The sequence below is a fragment of the Acartia tonsa genome, chromosome 12, assembly GCF_053477335.1.
Source record: "Acartia tonsa isolate MP-2025a chromosome 12, ASM5347733v1, whole genome shotgun sequence".
Lineage (NCBI taxonomy): Eukaryota > Metazoa > Arthropoda > Copepoda > Calanoida > Acartiidae > Acartia > Acartia tonsa.
In genome coordinates, this window is record NC_137271.1 from 30,656,786 (window position 1) to 30,677,815 (window position 21,030).

The window sequence follows — 21,030 nt, forward strand, 5'->3', positions numbered from 1 at the left end:
TAGCCTCTAGGGGCTCAGCCTCAATAGAAGAAATCAAGGAAAATGTTTTGTTTTTTTTGGAGGGGGGGGGGGGTGGATGGGTTGTCCCCTCCTTCCCCATAGAAGCGTAAAACAATAGTACCTATGTTCCCTGAAGAGTAGAGCCTAATTGGTTTTGCGATTACCAAGATCCAAAGCTTTAGACAGACAGATGGACAGACAGACGGACGGATAGACATAGTTGAATTTTGTATTATAGATATTATGGATATAAAATTCAAATAAAAATGGTAAATAGAAATTTCAACAATAAAATATGAATTTCTGAAAGTAATAGTTCATATATGAATGTATTGAGTTTTCAAGAAAAAATCCACAACACAAAAGTTTTATTGAGTTCTACCATTTGTATTTCATAACGAGTACAATATCTTCCATTAAAAAAACAAACTTTAGAAAAACAAATTTTAAATTTCAATACGTAATATGTTTGTTGTGAATCTTTAGATTTTAAATCAAATGAAACAAAGACTTTTTTACACAAAGTACCTTGTTGTTTTTTGGTTTGTTTAATACTCTAGGTCTCGTTATGTTATGTTATATTGGAAACTGGGTAGCCCAATAGGGGTCATGACACTTCAGAGGTGGATTCTGTGCCGCACTAATCGCTTAGTGGGGCAAAATTGTTTTCGTGAAAAATCCTCCAAAATCACATAGAAAATCTACAAAAAAATAAATAAAATCTTATTTTGATAACCCTTATATGATTTTTTTTTTAATTTTGGTAAATTTTTGATGTAATTTTGGAGGATTTTTTACAAAAACAATTTTGCCTCACTAAGCGATTAGTAGGGTAATTTTTTTTAAATAATCCACCTCAGATATGGGCCCAGTGAAAAAGGCTAGGTGTACCTAGAAAAAAACTATGACCTCACTTTCAATATTAGAGTAAAACACTAGAGGGAGAAAGGGTCAAATAACTGTATCTTTCCATCGTATCAACCTTGTGCAACCTTTCAATTGGGTCATTGAAAATTAACATTTAGAAGCAGACGAAAAAGGTAATTGAAAAAGAAAGGGAGGTAGTTGTCTCTATATACATCAATACTAAAGATCTGTTCTTTCAATTAATAAAAATGTGTATTGTGTTAGTGCATAACTGATTAACCAACAAATAGAGAAGCTTTGTTCTTTAAAATTTCAAAATTTGTAAAAAGAACAAGATATATTTGGAAATATATTTAGGATTTATGAATTCATTGCAAATATTTATAGTCACGTTAGAGAAAAACACGTGTAATATTTGCTTATTAAGATCTAAGAAACTTAAATGGCCTGTGAAATTATTTAAAGTAGCTGCACTCATAAGACAACCAAACCTTTTAAATTCGCATTTCTGCTGGTTTGAAAATCTAAGGAACTTTGCAAAAATGTTAGTAAACCCAATATGTTTGGGTTAGAATATTTAGATCTTGTGCAGTAAAATGTTTCTTGGGATAATTATCTTTAGAATCTATGAACTTTAAAAGTATCTAACGGCCAAACGACTGAACGTACATATCATGCCAAACAACCGAATTAAGCTGCATGAGAGGGCCTATGAATAATCTGGAATGGCCTAGATTCAAAGATGCAAACGGAAAGCTTCACTAAAGAAAAAAACAGATACTTTTTGAGTAATAGCTATTCCTGATTATTTAAATTTTTTTTCGGTTAAAATTTTGTGCGAGCATAATCTATACATTCCACTATTTGGCCGTCCATAGCTTTTAAAAATCATAGAATTTTTGGATGATCTATACCAGGAACATTTTACAATAAACTGCACTTGATCCAAATATTTCTGCATATTTGCAAATTTGTTTCAATTTTCCCAGGTTTAGAAAGGAAAAGGCATAACAATTTTTTTTATTTCAACCATAAAAAATGTCTTACATAATGCTTTTCAAAACTGCTCTGTAACTAGAAAACTTTAAGAAATTGTAGATTCAGCACCCGAACGTCAGCCGCCCTGAAAGAGAAAATTTTGAAAATTTGAGTCTTGAGGTGGATTCTTAAAAAAAATTTGCCCCTCTAATCGCTTAGTGGGGCAAAATTGTTTTCGTGAAAAATCTACCAAAATCACATTAAAAATCTACAAAAGTTAAACAAAATCATAGAAGGGTTATTAACATAAGATTTATTTAATTTTGTAGATTTTTTATGTGATTTTGGAGGATTTTTCGCGAAAACAATTATGCCCCACTAAGCGATTAGTGGGGCAAATATTTTTTCAGAATCCACCTCTGATTGTAAAGAATAGAAAAATCTTTAGAAAGAAAATGAAAAAGCATCTTAAAAAACAAAAGGTTTACAACTATGAGGAGGATTTATTTTTGTTCCATTGCTATATCCCGATATCCCTGGTAAATTTTAGTTCATTGCAAACATATTTCCAAGAGTTATGTGTGTTTGACTTCAAATATAAACATGGTTCTTCGTATTTAAAACAAGGAATAGTTATTTCTCGCATCGTATTATAAACGGCTTTCCGCGGATATAGACTGTACAATTATAAGCTTAAAACTAGTTTTTTTAGCCCCGAGGTGCCAAAGGCACTGGCTAAAAAAACTGGTTTTAATCTTATGATTGTACATTTTTATATTCGTAGAAAGCTGGATATAATACGATGCTAGACATAGTTTTTTCGTATGGATGAGAACCGGTTCCTATCCACCGGATTCGAATGAATACGAGAAAAAAAATTACCAAAGATATTCCTATTTTAATTAGTTTTTTTTTTGTCTGTAGTGAAGGATCTCGCTAACCGTCAACTGATATGGTTCTTCTTAGTAATGTAGCTTCTTATTGGTCAAGGGAGGGTTTAAAACTATTTTTGGGAGGATATCACCACCCTTCCAAGAGATTGTTCCTAGAAAAAAATCACCTCACTGTACGATTTATTTTTACCTTTCCTTCATAAATCTAAAACTGAAATTTGGCAGGGGTTGACTAAGACTTACCTACCACCAATCCCCCATAATCCCCATCTCAAGTACCCATAAAAGTCTCTAGGGTCGTAGGCATTAGTAACAAATAAAGTTATCAAATAGAGGGGCGAGTGTTAAGCACTGTGCCCTGATCGAGTATAAGCCCCCAAACGTAACAACAATTAAAATAAGATTTGTACCTTATTACCTTTACATCGTAAGGGCGGGGTTCTCCTTCGGATTTTAAGTGATCATTTAGAGAATCCAGAGCTTAGTGTAATGGGTGTAATGGGATGCAATACTCTAACACCCAAGGATATTAGGTTAAGTAACATCCAACAGACAACCAACTCTTTAATTTCTTGTCCTTCATCTGAGAAATCCTAACTGTGCATTATAATGAGTTGCACCTGTTTTGTGCCAATGCATTCCCCCTACTCTAACTATTAATGCCGCGCACTAATTGTCCCTTATTGCTTCTAAAACTGTAAAATAGTCAATAAAAATAATATGGCTGATTTTATTTCCTGTTTTCATTCTTTTTTTAAAGTTTGATGCATATAAATCTAATGAAATGTAAAATGCTTAAAGTTCAATAGAATAAAATACACCACTTTTTATCTTCAAAGAAAAAAATCATTCAGATAAATATGCTTACAAACATATTTTCATAATAGATGTATATTTATTCCAATTTTTTAATGGATAGGATGCCGCTTATCCCTAAAATTTTGAGCCCTCAGTAAGTTCTTAATTGATTAGGGTGGCGGACCCTTATTATCTCAGCTACTATTAAAGTTAGTGGTCTAATAATTTTTAATTAGGATTTACGCCTACAAAGCAGTCAGTGTCGATTTTGCTTAATCAACCCCTTATCAATCTTTGTTTTAGGTCGCTTTTAAATTAACACATTAAAAACTATTTATTTTTAGGTAAATTACTAACTTTCATAGAACTACTTAGTAATTTTTGCTTTTCTCTTAAAGTCTGTAAAAATATATATTAGTTTTTGCTGTTTACCGAGATGGTGCTGTTCGACAAATTTAAAATTCCACCTGTGTCTAATTAATTGTAACATTAACCCTTAACAGTCGGTGTGGGGGGGGGGGGGGTTCTATCTTATTTTCTGTGTGTGAAAGATAAAGAGCCCAAACTGCGTGACTTTTTAAGTATGGGTATGACACATAACTGAGAGTTGAAATTTTTTGAATATCTCCATCCTGGCGGGCACAGGATGCCAGCAGACCTGGCAGGTTCACCAGGTAAAGAGCAAAAATATTTTTTTACTTAAACAAAGCATTTTATCTTACCAAAATATTAAACTATCCTCTAATAGTATATCCATATATAAAATACATGTGTTCAAGTCAATTTCAGGTTCCAGGTATGATCCTGCAGGTCCTGATCCTCCAGGTCTCCAGAAATCTTTAAAAAACTTCTGTGGCCGCAATTTTTGACTTAGAGACTTTAAATTTTAAACCTAAGCTTTTCTGCCGTTTTCCCGCCGACCGCCGACTGCAGCGGCTGGCAGCTGCCAAGTGCAGCTGCGGCCGCTGAATTTTTTTTTTTATATTTTTAATATAAAATTTACATAAAGATAAATATTTTCTGCAAAATAATTGTTCTTCTAGCTTTAAAAATAAGAAAATTACAGTCGTTTGAAATTTTTAAGTAAAAAAGGACCTAAAAACAAAGGTTGTTAAATAAAAGGGTGAAGGAAGCGGAAATTGACTTTGACTTACTTAAAGTCAGAACATCATTATCAATCAGGGGACTTGCACAACATTTTTTAGTCTTCTAGCTCTAATAGGAACTGAGATAATAGGGGGGGGGGCGTTCAACCTCCCCCCCCCCCTAGATATACCACACTTTTCTGGGATCTTGCTGAGTCAAGTATCAACTGTTGGGAATATCAAAGGATGACTCCATGCAAAATTTGAGCCGGATCCGGCCAAAACCGGCCGTGAATTTTATGAAAAACCGGTTTTTTCCGGTTTTTAGGGGGTATCTGTAAATCGATTCAGCTAGAGCAAAACCGGTTAGAGGTACAAAACATTTTACTTCACATGAAATTTAGCCAATGCAATTGCCTACAAAAATGTACTTCATCATCAACTTGATTGGACAACTCTTTCCCCTCCTAAATGTCCATTAAAACCTCGGAAACGGCAAAAATCGCCAAAAATCACGCCTTCGGCGGCAAATAACGGCTAAACGGTAAGCCGGAGGCGAATGAAACATAAATAAAGAAATGTCTGCCTCAAAAAGTTGTTCAACATCAAAGAGATGCTTGAAGTCTCTAAAACGACTCCTTCCCCTCCTTTAAGGGGAAAAACTGAAAAAACGTGATTTTCAAAAGTATGCCCACTTTGTGGGTGTGGGGGGCACTGAACCCGTCACCCCAGGGTCACCAAATATAAAGTCTAGGCGGCCCACAATGCTGAATTTTCACCAAGTGAAAGTCTTGTGTCATTATCTCTTATAAGAAAAAAGTTAGTAATTAATTAAAATTTCAAATTGTGATTTTTTGATGGATTTCTTTGATGAAATGACAGGCTGGTCAATTTTTAGGCCATTTTTTGCGGTTTTTGGGCCGTCACGCCCAAACGGTTTGAGATAATCTCACGGGACCTTTTGCCCAACCTAAGTCTGGTTATTTGTAAGGTCTAAGAAAAAAAAAATCCCGGATTGGATGAAGCACGACGTCGCTGCGTGCCGTCAAAAATCGCTGGTCGGCTCATTTTGCCCCCTCAAACCCTCACCTCGTGCCATTTTTCTGTGTAAAGATTATAATTATAATCTTTTGCGTAAGTCTGTTTTTTTTTCCTAGACCTCACAAATAACCAGACTTAGGTTGGGCAAAAGGTCCCGTGAGATTATCTCAAACCGTTTGGGCGTGACGGCCCAAAAACCGCAAAAAATGGCCTAAAAATTGACCGGCCTGTCATTTCATCAAAGAAATCCATCAAAATATCACAATTTGAAATTTTAATTAATTAATAACTTTTTTCTTATAAGAGATAATGACACAAGACTTTCACTTGGTGAAAATTCAGCATTGTGGGCCGCCTAGACTTTATATTTGGTGACCCTGGGGTGACGGGTTCAGTGCCCCCCACACCCACAAAGTGGGCATACTTTTGAAAATCACGTTTTTTCAGTTTTTCCCCTTAAAGGAGGGGAAGGAGTCGTTTTAGAGACTTCAAGCATCTCTTTGATGTTGAACAACTTTTTGAGGCAGACATTTCTTTATTTATGTTTCATTTGCCTCCGGCTTACCGTTTAGCCGTTATTTGCCGCCGAAGGCGTGATTTTTGGCGATTTTTGCCGTTTCCGAGGTTTTAATGGACATTTAGGAGGGGAAAGAGTTGTCCAATCAAGTTGATGATGAAGTACATTTTTGTAGGCAATTGCATTGGCTAAATTTCATGTGAAGTAAAATTTTTTGTACCTCTAACCGGTTTTGCTCCAGCTGAATCGATTTACAGATACCCCCTAAAAACCGGAAAAAACCGGTTTTTCATAAAATTCACGGCCGGTTTTGGCCGGATCCGGCTCAAATTTTGCATGGAGTCATCCTTTGATATTCCCAACAGTTGATACTTGACTCAGCAAGATCCCAGAAAAGTGTGGTATATCTACCCCCCCCCCCGACTGATTAAGGTGCGGCAAGGGGCCCAACTATTAATGGTTAAAAGAATTTTTACTTAGGTGGGAGTACAAATCTTACTTAAAATATCGAGTCAAGTGCAGTTCATGAAAAAACATTCCTGATAACAATTATCTTCAAAAATCTATTAACATTAAAGGCTTCTAACGGCCAAACGGTTTAACATATAGATTATGCTTGCACAAAATTTTAACCGAAAAAGAAGTCCTACAAATAATCAGGAATAGTCAATAGGCTGCATTAATCAATAATGCACAGTTATCTCGCAGTGCACGTAAATGCGCAAAAAAAGACTAACTTTACACGTACTTTTTTCAGTGAAGTTTCCCTGTACATAATTGGATTTGAACTATTATAAATTATTTGTAGGCCTTCTAATGACACTTAAAACGGTGTGCAGGCATGATATGTATGTACGTTCAGCCGTTTGTCAGCTAGCAGTCTTTAAAATTTAAAGATTTTTGGAGATATTCGTTACAGGAACATTTTACTGTGAACAGACCTAGACCCAAAAAAATATAACATGATATATTCTAGACTAGGGTTGGGCCGGATATCCAGTTTGGCCGGTTATATCCGGCATTATAAATCAGCCGGATATCAGGTATCCGGCCCAACCCTATTCTAGACTAATCAGATTTTGTCTCAATGTTATTAATGATCGCATATTTTTTACTAACTTGCATTTTATTTTTTGTCTAGATGCGTAAAATCTCTACATTACATCAGGAATCTAAAGGGATAAGACAATGGCCGATAAATTTATGTACATCCCCAATGGTGATAAACAAAATTACCCCTTCTGTAGATTAAAATAGTGGTTGAAACGATTGAACACTCAACTTAATGAATCATCCAATCAAAATTGAATAAAGTCCCTAAAATTGTTAAGCTAACGAATAAGAAAATGTTATTATAAAACTTTGGGGATTAGTGCATGCAATAAAAAGACCAGTGTCCCCTCTATCTCTAATATGGTGTTAAAATGTGTGCGATTTTTTGTAAGTGTGTGTATTTGCAATATAGCACAAAACCAGACCGAGAAAGGAAAAAAAACTCTAAACACGTCAGTCTTTAAACAATTTTAGTAATAATAATTTCAATATTTGTTTAATTTAACATTTTACTTGGGCGCTTTTTTGTGATTGTTAATTTCGCTAATGCACATTGTTTATGCAAAATAATGTCCAGAAATTGTAATGCAATAAAGTAAATTTATATACTTTTTAATTTCTCTTTAACTATAAATAATCATCCTTCCATTTGTCTTTTCGTTTTAATATTTTAAAGGGAATGCTTTTAAGTCTTATTTTTTGTACTTTTTTTTAGTTAAAGTATCTTAGTTTTACGGCATTATTTTCATTAAAAAAGTCTATTATGCCCAATAGTAGCGAAGCTGTTTGGAATAATATGAAAAACAAGGATGATAACATTCTTCTTAGCAAAGCACAAAAAATCATGGATTTGAATACGGACAAGGTGATTTAAAGAGCATTTGTTGAAATCCAGAAGAAATATATTGAATAGGAAAAATCACGAAATCTTTTTCACGTGTTTTATTTTTTTACATTTATATTATAGCATGAATGACAGACCTACAGACAAAGTAAATTGCATACCGGGTGCTCATTGATCGGAGTCTTGACAAAAAAAATTCAGCTATCTATCTTGAATATTAGCTGATAACAATTTACATTTCCCCTAAAGTGTTATGGACTGATTGACAGGCAAAGTAAATTATAGATTAACCTCCTATAAAAATAATATGGGGGAAAAAAGCGCTAGTGAAAAATGGATTTTTTCACATTATTCATTTCAATCTCATTTAAACTGCGAATAATGGAAATATTTAGGTTTAAAAAGTATGCACTGAAGATAAAGCAAGGTTAATCGCGCGTCAGCCGCATGTAAGCCTCAGGGAAATCAACTTTTTAAAATTCAGCAATCTCTCCTTTTAAAAAAATACAAACCATCCAAACAATTATAATTTGAGTCTTAATCGCGTCTACCGAAACCTGGATAAACCTAAATATTTATAGGTGTTTTTAGCTGTAGTTCTTTTTTACGATATTAAGTTATTTTCATGCTTGTTTTGATTCAAATATTGTAAGTAAACAAAGAATATAATTTTAACAAGCATATTATTTACTAAGTATATTTGCGATAACTTTTATTTAATGAAATCTTCCAATTTTTAACATGTTTCAAAACGGCCTGCTTAATTGCTTCAAGATCCATGTCAGATCTATATAGGAAATAAATGTCTATAAACAAGCTCAAGTTTTCCAAGGAATATTTGTTTAAAACTCATAGTGCTCCAATAATCCATAATAAACTCTCATTGCCCAGAACGATTTTTTTAATTTCATGTTGCTATTTACCTTATATCAATGTATTTAATTTCTAATCATAAAAAAGAATATTTAAATTTATAATATAATAAATTTAAGAAAACTCTGTTTTAAAAGAATTCGATTGTGGCGACACTTTGTGTGTTCAAATATTAAACTAAAATTGTAATCATCATCATTAACCCTTTGGTGATGGTAATGTAAAAAAAAAATATAATTTAAAAAATCTTTTTAAAATCATTTAGATTATTAAATATTTACTTTCTTTTAGATAGTAATGCCGGGTGAGGAAAATAGATTTATTGAGAAATAAATATGCATATAGAAAACTAGCCAATAGGGAGATAATTATATCGAGCCAACTCTAGTTATATATAGTCACGAAAGTCTGTGTTGCAATTCCATTATTAAGAAACACACAAGTACACATAAATTCAAATTAAAAATATTTTAATTGTTTTAAGAGGGGAAGGCTTATCATTTTCTAGGGGCTATTTCTCTCAGCAGAGTGGAGTTGCCCTCCTTCCTTGGACCAATAAGAAGCTTCGCTGTAAAGGTTATCCATATTGGTTCAGCGGTTATAAAGATCCTTCGCTACTCACAAACAAACAGACAGAAATCCTGTTACTTTTATATAAGGAAAAGATGAATCTTCAAAATTTATTGTATTATATTTCTTTTTTTTTCTAATCTTAGATATCATATTCTGTTTCTTGTACATACATTTTCCACACAAGAATGTTACTTTGTTTACTTTTCATTTTAGACTTTGAAGATTGGCCTAAATCGCGTCATAACCATCAAATTTTTTTTTAAAAATCTGTACTATTACTATCTAATATGAAAAGTACAGGCCTAATGCATTACCGTGCAAAGTTAAAAAAAAGACAAGGTCAAGTGATACAATTTGAAGAAAAAATAATTAATTTTTAATTATAAACAAAGTACATGATGAATTTACACGATATTCTTAAATTCTTGATGCCTAACTAAAAATGCCTAATTAAAAATACCTAATTTTAAAGATAGCTAATATTAAAAACGCCTACTAAAAAACACCTAATTTAAAAATACCTAATTTAAAAATGCCTAATTTTATAAATGTCTAAAGTGACAAAACACCTAATTTAAATTTTTAAAATAGGTATTTTTAAATTAGATGTTTTTAAATTAGATGTTTTTTAAGTAGGCGTTTTTAATATTAGTTATTTTTATAATTAGGTATTTTTAATTAGGCATTTTTAGCATTTTTAAATTAGGTGTTTTGTCCCCACTCCCGAATTTCCATATTGCTAGCAGAAATTTATAATCAACATTAGCAGAAAAATATTTCCATAACAAAAATATTCTGTTTTTTTATTAGAGAGAAAAGTATTTGGTGTACAAAATATTTTTTAAATGTCCATTATCAATATGGATACTAAAAATGCTTTAATACAGGCCAGAAGAAGAAAGAATAATGTTGAAGTTTCAAAAAAGATGGAATGCCATTAAAAAGAGAAAAGGAAAATCTAATGAAAAAGGTTTTTACAAAAATTAGATTTTTAGAAAGAGAGAGAGAGAGAGAGAGAGAGAGAGAGAGGGGGGGGGAGAGATAGAGAGAGCGAGGATTAAATTTTGCAATATTTTTCAACTTTTTCTGAATATTAGTTCAATATTTGAACAAGGATGGCATCATAGGAAAGGAGCTATGCACAAAAATTATTGTTTGGAATACGGACAAAGTGATTTAGAGAACAAAAGTTCAGTGGTCATAATCAAGAATAGATTTATTGCAACATCACAAGGCCATTCTCCTATGTTTGTTTATATATGTTAAAATAGTTTTTTAGCATGATTGACTCACCTACGGACATTAGAGTAAAACACTAGAGGGAGGAAGGGTTAAATAACTGTATCTCCCCATCGCAACCACCTAGTGCATCCCTTTTATTGGGTAATTGAAAATCAACAAATGGTGTCGCTTATATTAACAAAGCCAAGTAGCAGAAAATAACTAATAAGCAGGCGATTGAGGTCTTTGAAAAAGAAAGGGAGGTGGTTGTCTGTATATACATCTACACTATAGTCTACGGACTAAGTAAGTTTTACACTGGATTCTCATTGGTATAGGGGATCAGACTGACGAAAGAAATAAATTAAAAAGAAGGGGAAGGGCAAGCGAGGATGTTTTTTTTCTTCATGTTTAACACCTGCGGGGAACCCTAACCCTACCACGCCTTAACCCTTTGGTAAAAAACCCTATATCAAATTTAACCTAACCTTACCTGACTTAAAGTAAAACCCAAACACATGAAAAACTAACATATCCCCCGACTTATTTTTAATTTCAAATCAATGGGGGTTTTGTATGCTCGAATAGGATCTTTGAGGGGAATTGCGATCATGCAGCTTATTAGATCTTAGTGGACATTCAGAAAAATACATACATATACTTTTACTTTACAAGTAAATCAATTCAAATTTCAAAAGTTTTACCTGAAAATTTATTGAAAATATTGTTTATTTCTTTTCTATCCATTTCTAGCTCTGACAGTATTAAGAAAATATTATTTTCCCTCTCTCATTATTATCATCATTGTAACAAATATCTGAAAAACAAAGGATTAATGAATTATTAACGTGGGGAAATCCCGTGGATCTATCACTGAACTAAGAAAACCAACCCCCTACTTTTATTTTTAGTCACTGAAAGAAAGTCTTAACCATTTTTTGGATAATTTCCCAAAAGTTCCTAGTCGAGCACCTACCCCACTCCCTGCCTTGATATGAATTTAAAATAAGAGGATCGATGTGGTAGTTTTTCGGTTTCTTTCATTTTACTTTAGGTCAGGTTTAATTTGGTTGTGTACAGGATAACCCTGCAGGGTTAGAACACCGAAGGTATGACCATTAGGGTTAGGAGCTCCCAACAGGAGCTAGACACATACACATACGGTGATATACTAAAATAGAAACATTTTTGTAACATATGATACGTCACAACAATTAAAGTTAAAGGCCTAAAAAATTCAGACAAGAAACCTAAAAGTAACTTTAAAAGCTATTCTGTCGTTTCATTGTTTTCATTCTTGTACGAATTATGTTTCTTTTTTCGTAGTTGCGATTGTTTACCATCAGGTCTAACATTATCAATGTTTTTTTTTATAGTAGTGAAAACATTATATTAATTTTAAGGTATATTTTTTAAATATCAAATAACAAAGATAAAGAAATAAGCAATATATGTATTTTATCATATTTTATGTTTACTTTGAATTATCAAAACAACGAGGTTTTGAAAATAAACAACACAATTTAATCATGAATTTAAAAAATGTTGGCTAAAAATTAATAAAGTAAGACATAGGATTTATACTTTATCGACGATACCTACAATTAGGGTGCATATTTTGATGCCAACTAGCTAAAACTAAAAATTTTCTTGCAAAAATACTGTACACAGTTCACTCGAAGCAACAGTAAGAGAAAAAAAATTTCCCAGACATAAGGCCAACTGTTTCTAAAATGTCCCAATGAACATATAAATTTAGTATAAAAGACTGAAAATCTTAAAATGAGGCCTTTTTGAGAAAATTAGATTTTAAGTTCAAGTTCAATTTTCACCCCCTAGGAGTTACTGCATAATCATGACAAGAAAAGCAAAGATTATGTATTTAAAATTTTGAACAACTTTGCTTTTATGAAGTCTTTTATAAAACCTCTCTATATATGATTTATTTAAGGCTGAATTTCCGTGACCTTAGCAAAGCAACTGATAAAAATGGTCATTAATTAACTCCCTTCAGGAGTGGTTTTATGAAGAACTTTATAAAAGCAAACTTATTTAAAATTTAAAATAAATAATCTTTGCTTTTCTTGCCATGATTTGGCGGTAACTCCTAGGGGATGAAAATTGAACTTGAAATTTTCAAATCTAATTTTCTTAAAAAGGCCTCATTTTAAGATTTTCCTTTTTCCACTTAATTTATATGTTCATTGGGACATTTTAGAAACAGTTGGCCTTATGTCAGGGAAATTTATTTTCTCTTACTGTCGCTTCGAGTGTACTGTGTGTAGAGGAGATTTGCAACTAAAACAAAAACATGAAGTAAAAGGTGCTTTCACTCATACTTACAATGAACCACTACCTCCCCCTCACGCCCCCCCCCCCTAAATTTTAATTCTTGCAAACTCTAACCATGTAAGACATTCCTAAAACATCAAATATTCAGTATTTCAAATTTGTGGTGGTCCTTTTGCAATGTAGGGGAAACCACCAAGTAAAATGATAAATTATGGAATGACCAATAGCTTAATTATATGGTTGGTATACCTCAATCAATTTTATGAAAACACGTGATTTATTATCAGCTATTTTTTTTCTAAACTTTGTTTTATACTAAAATGTGAATTAAAATGGTTGGCAAATGATAACCTTAAAGTTTCCTTTTTTTGATAAAAATGTGTTCCTTTTTAAACAAGAGCCTATAAAGTCTTGTGGTGACAAGGGGCTTTAAATCCAAAAATGTACGTAAGTATATAGAGTATAATATTAAATAAACAATTATAAAATGCTTTCAAAAGTTGAATGAATATTTAATTTTCACAATTCTTCAATTTTACATAAATAATCTTAATATACATATATTCTTAAAATTCTTTAACACCCCAAATGTACAAATTATGTACTGTACAAAATCATGCCCTTAGTTTGTCTGTCATCGACAGTTTTTTCATGAATAGTGTTTTTTTGTGTCTGAACATACAAAAAGTAAAATAGTGATAGGTACATGATCAGAATAAGCTAATTACCTAGAATATTTTAAATCTAAGAAATACACAATTATGAACCTAATACCTAATATATAAAAAAAGGTTTAATGTTATTCTATTGAACTATCATTAGAGTAAAACACTAGAGGGAGGGAGAAAGGGTTAAATAACTGTATCTCCCCATCGCAACCGTCTTGTGCAACCCTTTTATTGGGTTATTGAAAATCAACCAATGGTGTCGCTTATATTAACACAGCCAAGTAGCAGAAAATAATTTAGAAGCAGACGAAAGAGGTCTTTGAAAAAGAAAGGGAGTTAGTTGTTTGTATATACATCTGTACTATAGATCTGTTGAACTATCCTTGTATCCTAAACTTGCAACAGAGAATATTAGGCTTCACAAATACAGGTATAGCACAATGGATAAAAAATATATCTTTCCTTAAAGAGTATGTCCTAGATTCTCCGTATCTTGGTTGATGATTGGGGAAATATAAGGGATGTAAATTAATATTAAGTTCATTGTCCTCTCCCTCCGTGAGTTGGCAGCCTAAAATACATGTTTGATAAATCATTCCTTGTGGTTTAGGCATATCCATGTTTATGCATAGATATTTATAATTTAGAGGATCCACGGAATTTAACACGTTGACGATCATAAACAAGATCATATAATGAGAAAAAAATATGCAATTAGGTAGTAAATTTTTTTGAGTCTTTTAGTTTCTCGCTAAGCAATATTGTTCTCCTTTACAAAAAAGATTCTTTTAGGTCCAGAGAAGGTTTTAAACTATTTAGAGTGAGGATGGCTATATCCTGTCTAGAGAAATCACCCCTAGAAAAAATCTTCACCAAAATATTTTATTACTTGTTTTTTTTAGATTGTGGTCGATTATTTTTGGTTAATGTTAGACCAGCATGAATAGGTCTATGTCAGTATTTTTTTATATAAATTTTGTATACTATAATGTATGTATAAGGTATAACCAACAAGCGAAATATATATAAAATAATATTTGGGGGCATATGTAGAGGTCGGTTACTTTGTGTTGCCCCCCCCCCCCCCCCCAATGACAACTGAAAAACACGTATATGTTTCGTGATTGTTTACCGAATTAATTTCGTTGTTGGTATAGAGCTAATGATTAACTTATATTTAATTGTATTATAAAAAAAGAGTATTTTATAAAAAGTGTACAAGGAAAGCCTAGACAAGTTGGAATATAAAGTGCATGGTAGTAATGTCGACACAGGGATAAAAGAAAGGTAAGGTTAAAAATTATATCTTTAAAAAGTAGAAGTAGGACAAACTAACATTTTTAATAAAAGGAATAAAGTTTATATAAAAAGTGCACTTACTACTAATTAAAATTATGTGGATAAATTTGGTTTTCATAAACTTTTAATGTGAATTCATTAATTGAAGAAATAACCATGACATAACATGATATTTATGTAAGGCTATTTTGAGATTTAAAATATGAAAGGGGTTAGACTTATTCATAGGTTACACTAGTTTAAAGGAACTAAAATTAAAAACTCCAAATTTATTGTGAAAGAGCTTTTCCCCAAATTCCTGCATTTGTATATTCTCTTGGAGCTATCAAAATAGATGATTCTTCAACCCACGAAGTGCAGTATGAATACGTTGCAGCATAACAATTGAATTGAAGCCAAACTATGAAAAAAGGCAATGTTTTTTTTTCAACCACGGCTAATTTACAATTCACCTTCTTCTGTTAGTCTTATTTTTTGTCTTTCATGTTAATGTTTACTTCTTTCCTTATCCCTCTTACATTCATAATCCATAACTGTTCATTTAATATTTTCGCCCTTTTTGTTTCTTTTATGTTTACCTTTTTTGTCTTTTTGCAATTTTATATGTAGAAGTAATAAAGAAATATATATTTAATTCATATTGTCAACAAATCACTAAATAACTACCATAAATCTTATCTTATTAGGACAATTTATAATCTCCTTATTAATCATTCAATCGTCAATAATTATACAAATTATTTGTAAACCTTCTTTACACTTTCAGATGGACAAACTAACAGACAAACCCTGTATGTTGAACATGATTGCAACTAAAAATTGACGAAAATGAAGGAATTCTTGAGAGTGTTACTCTTCAAACAATGCAGGGGAGAAGGTAATGAGGTGAGAAGGAGATAAGGAGAAAAAAGGGAAGATAGAGAGAGAAGAAGCGAGAGTGAGAGATAGAGAGAGAGATAGAGAAGAAGCGAGAGAGAGAGAGAGAGAGAGAGAGTAAGAGAGCTTTAAGAAGAGTTAAAGATGAAGAAAAGTGGATGTTGAGTCAATGATCAATCTTTTGTTTGCTGTGAAGCTACTCTGTGGTTAAAAAGATCTGTCTGTTTGTATGAAACACTTTTGGGGAAGATATGATTGATTTTTGTGTAGATTCCCATGAAAATAATCTTTCATTCTTAAGATGATTATGTTGCTATATGAGCGTAACTTGAAGAAGGGAGGAGTCAACAACCCCCTAAACTTAAAATTGCAAGGACCTGTCTTCCCTTTTCAGCCTCCCCCCTCCTTCTCCAAGAAATACACCCCTCTGACAAATCCCTGTGCATGCCATTGCATATGAGCATCTACTTTACAACTCATATGGTCAGTTGGATTGTCTGTAATGAGCTGAGTACATCAATCTCATAATTTCTATAAATTTAATATCTAAGAAAATTTTATTTCTTCAAAAATTAGAAAATAGCAAAATTCAAATTAAAAGTATATTTTGATATTTGCAAAAACATAATCCATTGAGTTACATACTGTTTGATTAAAATGATGATTATGATACTGACAATTCCCAGGTATTTAACAGGTTTAACTTCTTGTTAAATATTAGTCCCATTTTTTTAAAATCAATAAACACAGGTTTACACTCAGATTTTAACACATAATATTCAATTGTATAACATTTAAACTAATGAAATAGAAAAGGCCTTCTTGTTAACCGAATTAAAACAATAATCACCCCTAAAGATAATTTTAACTTAATATTTCAAGTATTAAGATATTATTGTAATTTATCAAACTACTTATCCATTTGTACTAAACAAATAAGGTGCAACTTGTAATTGGTTAATCCTTTTTACTGTAAACCCCTAAAAAAATAATGCTATCATTAATATTGTTTGCTGACAAAATAGCTTGATATTTGTATACATGCAAGGTAATCTTTCTTTTGTTCACATTGATAAATATAATAACTAATTTGTATTAGTCATTTCTTCACTATAATTTTGTAATTTAGTGGCAAAATACGAACTTATATGTTGCAAAATATATTTCAAATATAATTGGTACCTTTAAAAAAAAATTGTGGACATATGACCCAAATAATAACTATAGCAAATTTTTATATAAAGAAAAAGAAGTACAAAATTTTTTTAGCAACAACATTCATACTAATTTATATTCATCATTTTTTGTGTTTATATCCTTATTTATATGTAAATACAAATCAAACAGAAAAGAATAAAAAGACAGGACCAAATGTACTTGCCTAAATTGTGACAATATTCTGGCAATGAAATAAAGAAAGCTTTACCGCTTCCACACCATGACAAAAGATTAGTCCTTTTTATTTCCATTTCTTGTTTCTTCATGGGGTCATAGGTTGTTTTATATTTGATCCAATTTTCTGTTACAGCCAAGTTAACTATGTGTTTTTATTCTACTTTTTTTTCATGATTACATTTTTTTCTGATAGATATCAAATTAAAAACAAATCTTTTATCTAGTGGAAAAATAAATATGAAAACTATAACATGCATTCGTTTGTACTGTTACACTATTTCAGTTCTATGTTTAATTTTGCTGTTTTTATCCATAAAAAACCTTCATTTCAAATTTTTGTCTATTGCCATTGCATTTTGTTAAACAAACTAACCTGTTTAAAAAAAACAATTTTTCAAATAACTCATAAAACTTTTAAGTCTGTTATTAACCCAAAGGTTTTTCTTTCTGTATTTGTTTAGGTTGTCAATCTTTAACAACATTATATGTACTGGGGCTATTAGCGACAAACTCCAATTTGTCCTACTTTTAGAAAGACGATTCCAGTGACGTCATTTACATTTATGGAAGGGGGAAGAAAATCTCTTCCCTTTACTCCCATCTCTTTTGAAGAGATTTTCTTCCCCCCTTCCCTTTTTCTTTCCTGAAACGTATATGACGTCACTGAAATCGTATATCTCAAAGTAGGACAGATTGGGGTTCGTCCTATTAGCTCTTCCAAATCTTGGTAATATTGATCATTTATAAAGAAAAAAAATTATTATATTTTATTTTTTCAAAAAAATGCTAATCTTTCTGATTTCCACAACTCTCTTCCTATTCTCCCCTCCCTACCTACCCGAAAAAAAGTTTAATTTGGAGAAAATTTTGTTGAAAGGTAAAATATTGATCTGCCTCTAAGCAACATCTAGTATAATATAAACACTAACCAAATAAATTATGCCAAACGGAGTCCATTCTTTTTTCTTTTATTTTTAGGTTTTAAATCATTTTTCATATTCAACAAGTTTTAGTTTGCATATTTTTCATGTTTACAGTCTAATTGATCCTTTCTTTATAATTAAGCTAGATATAGAATTAATTATATAATTTTTATATAAATTTTTAACATGCATAATTTATTAACAACGGAATAAATGGCAAAGAAAATGAAATATTAATAACTAGTGGCTTCACCCCTAGCCTCTAGGGGCTTTACCCTATGAAGTAATGGAAGTCAACCCTCCTAAATAGAAATATTTTTAAAAGTTATTCTTTGTTTAAGTACTCTGTGGTAAATTCAATTCATACAAATTAAACCCAGGTTGTTTGCCGTATACACAAAAATTTCAATTTGTACAAATTAAACCCAGGTTTTTCGCATACACAAAAATTAAAATTTGTAAAAAAAATATTAACTTTTCTTTTAGGGGGGAGGGGGGGTTCATAGGGGCTTCGCCCCATGGTGCAGTGGCGTTCAAAGCGGTGATTCATAGTAGATTAGGCATGATTATTTATACACACGGAAGGGAAAGGAATATCTAAAACAAATAACCCAAATATAGGTGGGTAAAATTTCAAATTTATTCAATAAATTGAACAGGAAATTTGATAAATTATTTTGATAAAACTTTTAGAATTTAATTTTGTATTCCAGCACAATATAATAAGATTGAGATTCATAAAGTTTTGTTTGCGTTTGTTCTTCAATAAGTAAATGAGAAGAATAAGTTTTAGCTCTAATTAAAATTATACAGAGGGAAATTCCATTAATTAAAGTTAATTTGAACTAAACAAAGCTTTTGATTATTTGTTTTTCGATTTCATTTATGATAGTACCTTCTCTTTTATATAAAGAAAAAAATATCTTATTCAAGTTAAACAAGGGCACTTATATCCAAAAGAAGACTCCTGGAAGATTTTTTTTAGATTTATAAATACCTAATTTAATTTTATAATGTTAAAAAGTTTTTAAACCTTAGTTACAAATGAACTAGTTCTCTTATCATTGAAAAGAAAACATTAACAAACTATTTAATTTTTTAGTAACGCAGCTACTTTATGATTTAGGCATGAATGCGTCCCTCAGTCCGTCCAGTAGACAGGTATTATTTTATTTGCCATTATAAAATCATTCAGCTCATAATAAATAGATTTTTGTGAACTATTTACTGTGCCAAGGATTGATATATTTAAACTAGAGTCAATTTAGCACTTTAATAGCCACTTTATAATTAGAAAAAGTACTTCTTTATGTTTCATTATTTCTATTTTCCTTTTTATCTTTTAATGCTGCGCGTATGTTAAACATAATTGTCCTTGTTTTAATCTGCTTAGCTATTTTCTTTAATTTCCTGTAGTAAGAAAAATCTTTTAACAAAAAATAAACATTACTAAATAAGAAAACTAATGTTAACAAGTATAAAAACAAGGATATGCACACAAAAACAGCCACAAAAAGTTACAATTACTCTTTAAAAGCTCAAAATCTATAAGGAAAATATCTGAATGCAAATTTGTTTAATACTAAAAGTAACAGTTGAGCTCATAGCAAGTAGTAGCTCTGTATTCGAAGGTGGAGGCTAGTGGGTGGGCAAAAAAACACCCCAGGACTTAAGTCTGAAAATGAATAGACTAAGACCATACCGAGACCTATGTGCAGTAGGGCGGGTCGATTTGCAATCTTTTTTTTTATTTTCCCATTAGTAGACATTGGCAGGGGTTACTGGGCTAATATAAAACCCTATGAAACTTGAAAGGGGTTTTTAAATCCAAAAACAACGGGCGCGCGTGGGGTATAAAAAGTGCCCACCCCCTTATAAAACCAAAAATTTAAATTCCTTCAAACACAGGCATTGAAATGCTGATTACGAATCTGAAAACCGTTTTGAATAATGTTGCTCCTAGTTCGAATAAGATCTTATTAAGTACCTAAAAACAGCTGATTTAGTCAAAATTGTTTATTTTGGTAGGTTTTTTGAAAATCATTTAGACTGAATCAATATTTTTTCAATTTTTTTATTAATCAAAACGGTTTTCAGATCTGTAATTAGCATTTCAATGCAATCATTTTGATATGCAACATGCCTGTGTTTGAAGGAATTTCAATTTTTGGTTTTATAAGGGGGCGGGCATATTTTATACCCCCCGCGCGCCCGTTGTTTTTTGGATTAAAAAACCTCTTTCAAGTTTCACAGTGTTTTTTATTGGCCCAGTAACCCTTGCCAATGTCTACTTATGTGAAATTCCAAAATCGACCCACCCTAATGTGCAGCTTCTCTAAAAGGGAGAACTTAACGGACAAACAAAAAACCTTACTACTTTACATAATAAGATATGTCTTATAGTTAAGGAGATTAAAACATTTCTGAATCTTATCTTACATGAAAGAAAAGTAATAGAGCTTAGCAATTAAATTCAAATATTTATATTTTGGTCGAAGCTAATAAAAGAAACTGTACGAATCTTAGTCCCTTGACCCTGACTTGGAGTATCTTCAGTATTAATAATAAGTAACCTAAGACATATTAATAATGATAATGTATCTTATTTAATTATAATTTCCTTTTTAATCTGATCTAACCTTCCCAAATTCCTGTTCACGTCTTGTACAAAAATATATTACTTCCTCCGTCTAGATAAATTACATATAAATTTGCCTTTTAATGTGTGTGTGTGAGGGGGATGAAATGTTTGTAAGGGGGGGGGGGGGGACTTTAGGTAGGTAAAAGAAGTTTCTGATAATCAATTTTCATCACTTTTTAGATGTCCATGCTTA

General features: G+C 31.5%; 1 protein-coding gene across 1 annotated transcript in view; it reads right to left on the reverse strand.

Annotated features, from left to right (window-relative positions):
- Positions 1-11,562, reverse strand: part of LOC145333550 (glycine receptor subunit alpha-1-like) — a 70,228-nt gene extending 58,666 nt beyond the window's left edge. Inside the window, exon 1 of the mRNA XM_080178713.1 lies at positions 11,448-11,562. Within this exon, the coding sequence (XP_080034839.1) occupies positions 11,448-11,490 (43 nt within the window). The 5' untranslated portion in view covers positions 11,491-11,562. The remainder of the gene's footprint in view (positions 1-11,447) is intronic.
- Positions 11,563-21,030: the final 9,468 nt, after the last annotated feature.